At 34.0% G+C, this 11,381-nt stretch overlaps 2 protein-coding genes across 2 annotated transcripts; one reads left to right on the top strand and one right to left on the bottom strand.

The window, feature by feature from the left end:
* Positions 1-1,202: 1,202 nt before the first annotated feature.
* Positions 1,203-4,098, top strand: LOC145639688 (cytochrome P450 78A3-like). Its single transcript, XM_081691002.1, has 2 exons — positions 1,203-2,247; positions 3,181-4,098. The coding sequence occupies exons 1-2, from the start codon at positions 1,270-1,272 to the stop codon at positions 3,799-3,801; spliced, it is 1,599 nt and encodes a 532-aa protein (XP_081547128.1). The 5' UTR covers positions 1,203-1,269; the 3' UTR covers positions 3,802-4,098.
* A 4,430-nt stretch (positions 4,099-8,528) lies between these two features.
* Positions 8,529-11,281, bottom strand: LOC145639689 (cytochrome b5-like). The gene is made up of 4 exons (XM_081691004.1): positions 11,224-11,281; positions 11,020-11,117; positions 9,238-9,304; positions 8,529-9,128 (listed from the first exon to the last, which is right to left on the bottom strand). The coding sequence occupies exons 2-4, from the start codon at positions 11,104-11,106 to the stop codon at positions 8,866-8,868; spliced, it is 417 nt and encodes a 138-aa protein (XP_081547130.1). The 5' UTR covers positions 11,107-11,117; positions 11,224-11,281; the 3' UTR covers positions 8,529-8,865.
* Between the last annotated feature and the right edge of the window lie 100 nt (positions 11,282-11,381).

The raw sequence follows: 11,381 nt of genomic DNA, 5'->3' as shown, positions 1-11,381 counted from the left end.
TATGTGCGCTAAAGCACAATATATAATAACCGTATATATCAATGGTTTTTTTTTTATTACTATGGTATTATTAATTTATTTTTGCAAATATGATTATGGAAATTATTGAATTAGTTTTGTGAAAATTACAAAATATGAGGATGTTATACGAAGTAGGAATTTGATAGCTCTTTTTTTTTTTTTTAATTAATTGAGTATTAAGAGTTTGTTGTGATTAAAAGTTGAAAAAATTACTCTTAACTTATAATATAGATACTTAGGGCATGTTCTCTTACGTTGAAATTCAGTTCAGCTCAGCTCAGTTCAGTTCAGCTCAGCTCAGTTCAGTTCAGTTCAACTCAGTTCAGCTCAGTTCAGTTCAGTTCAGCTCAGCTCAGCTCAGCTCAGCTCAGTTCAGTTCAGTTCAGCTCAGTTCAGTTCCTAATTTCTTTCTCTTATAAAATATTCAGTTCAGTTCAGCTCAACTCACTTCAGCTCAGCTGAGTTCAGTCAATGAGAACAGACCCTTACTACGGAGTAATATCTAATTGAATTAGACCTTCATCTAATATCATACAAGTAATATACCCCACCATATCCAACCCAACTTAGATTTAGTAAGGAGACTATTAGTTTATACCACCATTACATGAGGTTAGATGGAAAGCTTCTTAGACAATTAATTGTATACTCTTTAATAAATGGATTCAATTACTTTTTTAGCCATTGGTAGAAAAAGTTATACAATAGTCATTTATTGTTTGTATTTAAAATAAAATAATACTATAAATAAAATAAAAACTTGGAAGCAATATAAGGGAAATTTCATGAAAATATCACAAACAATTCTTGTAAGTTTACCCTTTAAAAAAAATATTTATTAAAAAATTATTAAGATGTGGTTTGTGTAATTTCGTTAACAGAAGTTACGTTTCATTGATGAAAGAATCAAGAAATTCATTAGTAATTAGTAATTGTACTTAATGTTAATTAAGTATTACTTACGTTACAAGTAGAGTACTATAATTGATTATATAAAATTAATACATGTAAAAAACTATTTAAGTACAATACATAACGGTCTACCCAATTAGCATCTCATAAAAATTATTAAAATTACATTCTCTTCTGATTCCCTTTTATAATTAATTAATTGCGAGGGCTCTTTTGTCCTATTGCCACCCTATATAAAGGACCCCAACACCTCATTCTTTAGCACCAAAAACATAACTCAAACCTCTTTAGCTCAAAATAATCCTCTTCTTTTCTCTCTCTAAGATCAAAGAAAAAATGAGCACTAATATTAATATTGACTCAATTTGGGTATTTGCCCTTTTTTCTAAATGCAACCATTTTTCAACCTTTAATGTTGTTTTGTCCCTGTTTATCATTGCCATAGTTTGGTTAACTATGGCCTTAATCCACTGGTCTTACCCAGGTGGCCCAGCTTGGGGGAAATACAGGCTAGCCCGTTTGTTTCATTGGGCCAAAAACCCAATCCCTGGCCCAAGAGGCTGGCCTATTCTAGGCAGTATGGGCCTCATGACGGGTTTGGCTCACCGTAAGATATCCGCCGTAGCTCAAACTTGTAACGCGAAACGCCTTATGGCTTTTAGCCTCGGCGAAACGCGTGTGATCGTTACGTGCCACCATGAAGTGGCTAAGGATATACTTCATTCATCTAACTTTGCTGACCGACCTATTAAAGAGTCTGCCTATAGTTTAATGTTTAACCGAGCCATCGGGTTCGCCCCGTATGGTGTGTACTGGCGGACCTTACGTAGGGTTGCTTCAACCCATATGTTTAGTCCTAAACAAATTAAGGCCTCTGAGTCCCAGAGGAATGCCATCGCAGAAGCGATGACATACTATTTTGGGACTCAGAGCGGCCCGTTCCAACCACGTGATGTGCTTAGACGGGCCTCGTTGAGTAACATGATGGGCTCAGTGTTTGGGCGGAAGTGTAGTATAATTGAAGGCCCATTAAACAAAGAGAGTGAGGAGTTGAAGGAGATGGTGGGGGAAGGGTATGATTTACTAGGGGTTTTAAATTGGGGTGACCATTTATCTTGGTTAGCTGATTTTGACTTTCAAAAAATCCGGTTTAGATGCTCCCGACTTGTTCCTAAAGTGAACCGGTTCGTTGGTCGTATTATTGCTGAACATCGAGCTAACCCGGTTCCGAACAACCGGGATTTTGTCGATGTTTTGTTATCCTTACCGAGCTCGGATAAACTTTCCGATTCGGACATGATCGCCGTGCTTTGGGTAAGTTTTTCTATTAGAAATATAGTATAACCAACTTATTTCTACTTTTAGTTTTAGAACTACATGCATGATTTATATATTACGTCAATTACGTACTTAATTATTTGAGGATGTTATCCAATTTTTAAAGGTCGAGACAAAAATGCTACAACAACATGTTTAGGAATCGTGACTAATCTTTTGGCGGTTAAAAAAGTACCAAGGACAAATTTAAACCATATTCGATAAGTCTTAATATATAAGGATTGTTGTTTAAGTAGATATAGTGTTGGTGAAGTGAGATGACGTAATGGTCTAAATAATGTTTAATTATAGTTTAAAATTTTAAAAAGTGGAGATATTTAGTTGGTTTTCGAGTTTTTTTTTTTCGTAATACGTATCGATTGGACTGTTTTTTATCCACATAATTTTTCTTAATACCTCGTACAGAACAAAAATGACGTTAATATTCTTTTTGGTTGATAAAAGTGTTAGGTATGTACACTAACGATTGACAAATTAGCTAGTTTACTATGCGCATCAACATAATGATTCATATCAGCTAAAAGTTTATAGAATACGGGATTTTTGTTATAGTTAACAAATTTGTAAGAAATGTTATGGGTGAGGTGAAATTATAGCAAAATAAAAAGCATAATAAGCTTAAAAAAAATAAAAAGTTAGGAAAAGGATTAGCAATTTAAAACAAAGCAAATTTCTAGGTTCCACTTCCACATGTTTAAAAAAAGAGAGTAAAGCTAAAAATGGTATCACTTTCAAGAGGGCCAGATAGGTACTTCCAAGTAGTAAATTTATTTTGATTGACAATGTCGTATCAAATCATTTCCAGATTCTCTAAGATCTTTGATGTTTTCTACCTTTGCATAAACTTCCATCCATTAATATCTTCATTATATTAATTGATTAATTAATTAATTATGTTTTATTTATCAGGAAATGATATTTAGAGGCACGGATACTGTTGCGGTTTTAATCGAGTGGATTTTAGCAAGAGTAGTCCTTCATCCTGATGTCCAATCAAGGGTTCATGATGAGCTGGACATTATCGTCGGAAGGTCACGTGCGGTTTCTGAGTCTGATATTACATCATTGGTTTATTTGACGGCTGTGATCAAAGAAGTTCTCAGGGTCCATCCTCCGGGCCCACTCCTCTCATGGGCCCGCTTGGCTATTGAAGACACTACAGTTGATGGACATCACGTGCCTGCCGGGACCACTGCCATGGTCGACATGTGGGCCATTACCCGGGACCCGGAGGTCTGGCCCGAGCCCGATAGGTTCAACCCGGACCGGTTTTTAGGGTCGAGCCCCGACAGTGAAATCTCGGTGCTTGGGTCGGATCTGAGGCTCGCACCATTCGGGTCGGGCCGACGGGCCTGTCCTGGGAAGGCACTCGGGCTAGCCACCGTGACCTATTGGGTTGCATCATTGCTACACGAGTATGAGTGGGTGTCATCCACGGCGGATGCCACGGTGGACTTGTCAGAAGTGTTAAAACTCTCATGTGAGATGGCTCACCCTCTTACGGTGGAAGTGCGACCTAGAAGGGCATAAGTGATGTGAAGTGAATTCCAAAACTTGTGCTTGACCCGTTATTACTAGATCATCAATCATAATGCCTTGCTTTTTTTTTTTCTTTTTTGGTTAATTTTAGTTTTGTTTATGTTTAATCTTGTTTACCCTTTCTTCCTATCTAGAGTGAGTTAGTGGTGAAAGATTTTATAAAATGACGGTAGAAAACTCTATGTAAATTGGTCTTTTGACTTTGGTGTTGGTTGAGTGTTTGTACATAAACTACAAATATGGAGTGCAAGGTACATACTAATACAAGTATTTAAGAATGTTTCTACATATTTGCAATTAAGTTATATATTCATCCTACAAGTAATGGGAATTAACCAAATTAGCAATAATGGAAATCACAATTATGCAAAATTCTTATTGGAACATATATATACGTAGTATATGAGCTTCACTTGATAATTTGATAATCTCCTACAAGTAATCTCTAAATCACATTTATATGAAATCCTTACAACAAGTTTTGAATAATAGGAGTCAATTATAGCATTAGTAAGTGTTTACATCAAAAATAAAAACACTAGAAAAAAAAAATTTACAACTTCAAGGAAAAAAGTTTTTTTCTATTCCTAAAAAGTCTAGTGTGTAAATTAGGGACAATATGGGTAAAAAAGACCTGACAACTCGATATAATTATATTGCATTCAATAAACAATTCAAATTTTCCTTTTACAAAACCCGAATGACTTCTCAGTTCTCACCCAAACCAAACAATATAGATTACACAATTATTAAATTCTTTGTAATAATAATAAGCATACGGAACCACTAAATATAACACGACTTTATATTATTTTATAATTTTTATCTACATAAGACAACTAGTAGCTCAAAATATAATGAGATTAATTGGTCAGAGTCAAATATGTTTTGTCTCTAACTTATAATCCACCATAATTATTCAAAGTTAGGTACAATACGGCCTTATGGGTAGTAATTAGATTACTAGGCTAACATACATCTCCATAAGATTCAGAATTCACACCCTTAGAAGTTAGAAGCACTGATGGAGTGATGGTTCATAGGTGCCACATAAATTGAGGTGCCACTTAAAGTAAAATTTGGGGCCCTGAAAACTTTGTTGTAAGCTTGTTATCACGTCAATTATTACTCGTAATAGAAAATTGACATGATAGCTGGCAACTATGCCTATTAAAATTAAGAAAGCCCAAACACTTTGCAATCTTCAGGTTGTTGGGTTGTACGGACTCGTGTTGCACAAAAGTACTTCGTAGCTTCTTCGTGTCTTTAACCATGCTGACGTACATAAACCTGCTCCTCTTTAAGATAGCTCGTATAACATTAAATTTTTTATTAGAACTCCGTAAGTTCGTACATATATTGAAGATAGCTCGTATAAGATTAAATTTTACTCCGTAATTAACATCATTCAATCATTGTATTATTTCACTTTTATTTATTAATTAGCCAAAAACAATACATATAGTAATACTTTAACTCCTTTTAAAGCTAATTGATTCTTTTATCAAAAGAGAGAAACTAAATCAAAGGTGTTCTATGTGACTAGGAAAGAAAGATTGTACTAGTATATGGTTTGTGTTTATAACTAGCTAGGATTGAACTCATCTACCCATGCTTTGTGTATGTAACTATCACTATGTTACAAAATATGAGATTAGATGATTCTATACCTATTAGGTGCTCTAAATTTCTTTCTAATTAAATATGAGATTATTATTGCAAATACGTCTCGATCTTTGGCTCAGTGGTAATAAGGCTATTAGGTGCTCTACATAATGAGTGATGACATCTTAATTCAGTCCTAATTGTCTTTAAGGGTCATTCTTCAAGATTACCAAAATAGGAGTTATTGTAGATATGAGAAACCTTTCTATATTTCAGATATTATTAATAGCTTAAACAATAAGAAAAGAACTTTAAATAATATTTTAAAAAAATCTAATGTATCTGTAAGTTACAAAAAAAGACTCCATTTGTATAGTAAAAATGAATATTTGCATAATATGGATGAGACCAAAGTGATGATATTGCACTTAGTGGCCGCTTTCCAGCAAGCAAGTCTTTAATAAACTCTGTCGATTTGTGGTTTAAATTGCCCTACTCTATATGTTAAAGACATAAAGTAAGCAAGTGATTTTTTTTGTAATCGGTCATCATCAAAGGACAAAACATAGTAGAAAAACTAATTAGACCACTCCAACTACATTACTATTACTCTTTAGTACAAAAGATTATTATTAAATAATTTTGCGAAAAGAGGATGTACTTTATCAGCATCAATTTGTTTCATATCATTAAAGGTAGATTATGGTGTCCAAATTTTACAATCAAATCTCTTCTATATTATTATTTTTGCGACTCCATATAAACAATAAAAGTACCACACATTTATCGTAAGTTTTCTCAGTGGGCTTTTTGCTACTAACATAGTAACATCACTAACATGCCAGAAAATAAGAACAAAATAAAAGATGTACATACATAACCCACTTTGTCTCCTTTGCTACCTTTGGCCTGAAGTATCCTTATTAATTGCTTTAAATAACCAAATGTTTAGGGAGAAGTTGCATGAATAATAATACTTTTGATCGAAAGGCCTTCTTCTTTTCGAGAACCAATAATTTACATTGATTTGTACTATATATATTGGATATTTGCATTTGTTGATAAGCTTTAATTTGGTGCCTGTCTTGTCTATGATTTCATGGTATGATGTTAACTATGTCCTTAGTTTGATTTGCAAGAGTTATAATACAGTGTCTATGTTTAAGCCCCACATAAAACATGAAAGGATTTAAAAGTGATCCGATAATATATAACGGACCAATCCTTACTACGGAAGATCATGAAAGATATCATAGCTTTAACACACGTAAAAGTCATCACAAACTCAAACTTGAGTCGATTTTGATTTCTTCTAATCTAGCTATTAGGATATTAAATAGCATGTGAGTTAAGACAAGATGTCTTACATTGAAGAAATAAAAGAAGAATGACTAATATATGAGATTGGTGAAGTACTACTTTACGCCTTTTCCCATTACCATAAGTTTTAACGTTGTTGGACTTGTATGTTGATCAACATGCAATGGATCGGACTTTTTAGCTTTAAGAGGGAATAGATCTTGAAGACTACTTCCAAGTTTCATAAACAAGTCTCAACATTTGCATTAATGTTACTCAGATCATGTGCTACAAAATTGTGGTACATGCATGGACAAAATTCTAAAGGTAATAAAAGATGCAGGTAAAAAAGATTTATAAAATAAAATCCATACTCCGTAATTCATTCTTTGCAAAGTAGATGTACATAAACGACATTACATATTATCAATAACATCAATGCTTTACTTAAAGATGCATTGCATAAGGGGGACAAAAGGTCCTTTAAAGATATGTAAATGGAATTGAAGATCCAACTTTAAGTCTCAAAATTTATGATCCACTATCTCTTTAACCCTAAGATAGGTGTAATCCAACTTTAACAATAAAGTTAAAGAGCTCAACTTACTCGTAAGTATGTACGATAATGAATAATCAACAAGTGTTTAGATCAGCTAATAAACCATGGTCATAACTTCGAGACTTTATAATGCTTATTAAGAGAGTTTTACACTCAATTGTGACAGGATCCGATTTAACTTCAAATTAATCTGAATCTAATAGGCTTTAAAGTAGATATGATATTTTTCCATAAAAAAAAAGTATTGACATGCAATGATGATTCATTTACTTTCAATCTTTGTCTATCAAATCAGCACATCTCCTAGCAAAACATTGAACATTAAAAACCCGTGAACATATAATCTTTAATGCATCATCCCACACTATAATTGAGTCCAAAAAAAAAAAAAAAAAAAAAAAAACAAGGGCATCGGCGTCGTATATATTATGCATACATGCATGATGGTCCATTATTATAATTATGCATACATCATATATAGAAGTATATATTATATAGTCCAACTATTATAGAGTATGAGTTAATGCAATATGGTCCATAACACAAACATATCACGCAACTATACAAGCATATAAGGGTCCATTATATGCAGAACGAATCAGCCCATACACAAGCATATAAGGGTCCACAACGCAAGGTGTTGAGCTCATCATGAATAGCATGGCTGCCAAAGATGCTAACTCAAATATCCTGAAATGTTGCAGGGACCAGCTTGAGAGGTTGCAAGATGTTAGGTTGGATTTTGAAGGTAGAAATGCTAACAAGGCTGCTGATCTCCTAGCCAAGTGCTGTAGAACTTCCCCAAATCAGGATGTAACCTTTGTTATTTTGAATGACCCACCTGACTTAATTCGGGATGTATTATTGGAGGATAAACCTCCCTAACTCTTGTAATATTTTGCTAAACTTTTAATCTATTTTCCTCCCCCGGCTTTGCATCAAAAAAAAAAAAAAAAAAATCAGCCCATACACAATTTTAGAATCTCTTAAAGTGGCTGAAAGGTACTCTGTATGGGTTGTGTGATCTTCTTTCGTTTCATTTTGATAATTTTGAATTGAATGTCATGCATTCAAGCTTAGCTATTCATAGTTTAATTTTGATGTTCTGGAAAAATAATGATTTCCTAATAACACATCGATTATGATTTGATTTCCTAATTAGACCCTTTTATCTTTCATAGTTAAAAAAATTTACAAATTGTGAAAGTAAACTTGTATGTGCAATACGATAGGAACAAGCCATGCCGGAGCAGCAGGAAGAAAAATTACTCCAAACTCGTTTTGTAAATGTGAATATTGTAGATGCACGGTGTGTTAAACAATGTATTATCTATCATTTCAAATAAGAAATAGAAAATAGAATAAAATGAGAGATCAGAGTTGCACTCTAACAGCAAAGCTGCAGAATGCAGATAGCATATTCCTCATTTCTGATTCAAGTACATCACCATGAATAGAATTGGACCCTTAAATATTTAATCAACGACAAGTTAAGCAACTTAAATGCAACAGTATAAAATTACAATCAAATCAAGAAGCCTATTGAATCGATCCCATATAAGCTCATCAATTGCATTTTTGAGTTAAATAATCTAGCTGGTCGATTCTTTCTTGAAGTTCTTCAGGCCAAAAGCTAAACCTAGTATGACCAACGGCAGCAGGAACTGCAATAACTTAATCAGGAATCCGGAAGATTGGTTGGTCTGTGTGGTTGCCTGGGAAGGTTGAGACTTTGTAGGCTTGTGTTTAGATGGGATGGTAGAAACATCAACATCACCAACATAGTAGTTCTTCAACATGTCTCTTGCGTTATCACTGTGGCCTATATCTTCAAAATCTTCTGTTGCATCCTTCCCTACAATGATTTCAAAATTGTATAAATAATGCTCACAAGTAATAAAATATTAAAAAAAAAGTGAATCCGTGGAACACACACACAAACACAAGAAAGCTAAACCTCTTACCAGTCGCTGTGAGCAAGACATCATCACCACCAGGGTGGTCGTCCAGGAAGGAAGTTACATCATAGGCCTGCATAAGTTGTTTGAGATGACATTCAAGTCAATAGATGGCTTTGAACACAGCATAATTTGATTTTCAAGCATTATTATCATTATCAAATCACAGCAAGGGTATAAATTTCGTCACAAGTTTGATGTCAGTGCATCTTTCACAATTCTGGGCTCAAATCACAGCAAGGATATAAATTTCATTGCAAGATGTCGGAGCATCTTACACAATTCTGGGCTCTAGTCAATTTTGACAAATCTTTTGGGGCAATTACAAGAGTATTATATGGCTTTGGAGATGGTTTATTAAAGTGTTTTGAATGAGGTTCATGGGAGAAATCAGAACTTTGCACAGGCAACCATACTCCCTAGCTGCAAGTCTGCCAGGCCATTGAAAGCAAAAAATAGGCTAGCAGCAAGATTGGAACTGCACACAGGCGCTCATGCACGTCTGCACGACTGAGTGCAGGATTATATTGGCTTAAGCTCGTCTATTATCATTCTAGAAACAATCATAGCCATAGAGCTAGCCATTTTTAGGGTCTATTTTCAATAATAACTTAGGCTATTGACTTCAAAGTTATTGAATATGTGCACTAAAACATAAACTCTATATGACAGTAACAATTTGAGTAATCAACCAGCTTCCAAGTTAATCCATGTGCATCAATTTCAACAAATTCAATTAAAAACATTTGTCTCACTTATACAGGTCAGTTTCTCTAAAATTGGATCAAAACCAAAAATAAATTTTCCACAAAAAGATTGGCTAGAATTAAGCTATAAAAGTTCAGCATTGCTCAGGTTTCATAACATTAACTAGTAACGATCATAGTAATACTAGATACAACAACACATGACGTATTGCAAAACGTTAACACGAGTTGCTTGCTGTAATATACACAAGTAACCAAGAAGGTAAGACAATAGCACCAGACAGTGATTCAAGTCCCAACTTTAATCCCAATACTACAGCTGTGTCATACCAAAAAATTTATCGGAATTCACTAACATACTTGAAGCTTAACCCGCAGGTTCTGCATTGTCAGCTTTCCGCTTTTGCAAGTTAAATTGTGTAATTGTGACTAGAACTAATTACTTGGTATCCTGATTAATGTAAGATTCTAGTATCCCTTACATTGATTAAGAGTGTATAATTAGTAAAGGCGGTCATTGATCTAACAACGTTTCGTAAATGAGTCATTGATCTAACAACGTTTCTTAAAGGCGGTCATGTTTAGATCTTTCATCTCGTTCCTTCAGATGTCAATTCCACCCACAAGGTCATATAATTTCGGCCAAGATTAAGGTATTCCCCAACCAATTATAGGGTGCGTTAATGAAACAAATTAAAGTATAACCATTCCCAACTAACTTGCGATGTATTTCATAGCATTTACTGCCCTTTAGATCTGTTCTAATACTCTAATCAAGCACCTCCTCTTCAAATCTTCGAAATTCTCATTCTACTTTGTTCAACAAAACCACAAATCTAACCCAATAACTTACCGATTAAAAATATATGTTGAGCAAAATTTTAGGCTATCAACAGAATTTTATGCAATGCAAATTTCAATTTTATCAAAAACACAATTTCCAATTAAAAATTCCATCTTTCAACCTCTATATATTAATTTCAATTCCCAATTAAAAAAAAATTATAATAATCAGAATCATAAAGCTCAAATTCATAGATATAAATCGCAATTCGTAGTAAAATGTAAGAAAAAGACTGACCTTGCCAGAAATAATCAACCAGCAATCATCTTTAGTGTTATGCTTTGCGACTTCCTCAAATCCATGAAGTTTGGGATCTGAACTCATCTTTCCACAACCTAATCAAATTACACCCCCAAAAAATAGGAAAATAAAATTAAGAATCAATGAAATTTAAACCATAAATTACCTGAAAATAAAAAAGACAGGAGATTTAGATCATACGAGAGAGAGAAGTGCAGAGATTGATGGGTCAAAGTTGAGTTGGTTTTTCAATTGAGTTATCGTTAACTTGTTAATCGCTGACTTAAAACAACGTCTCGTGTGATTAGCGCGTGGGACACGTGGGAGTTATTGGGCCGCGTGCTTCTCCAAATATATCA

Source organism: Chenopodium album, chromosome 7, assembly GCF_948465745.1.
Source record: "Chenopodium album chromosome 7, dcCheAlbu1.1, whole genome shotgun sequence".
Taxonomy (NCBI): Eukaryota; Viridiplantae; Streptophyta; class Magnoliopsida; order Caryophyllales; family Amaranthaceae; genus Chenopodium; species Chenopodium album.
The sequence above is the reverse complement of the archived record's forward strand: the minus strand, read 5'-3'. Positions and strand labels throughout refer to the sequence as shown.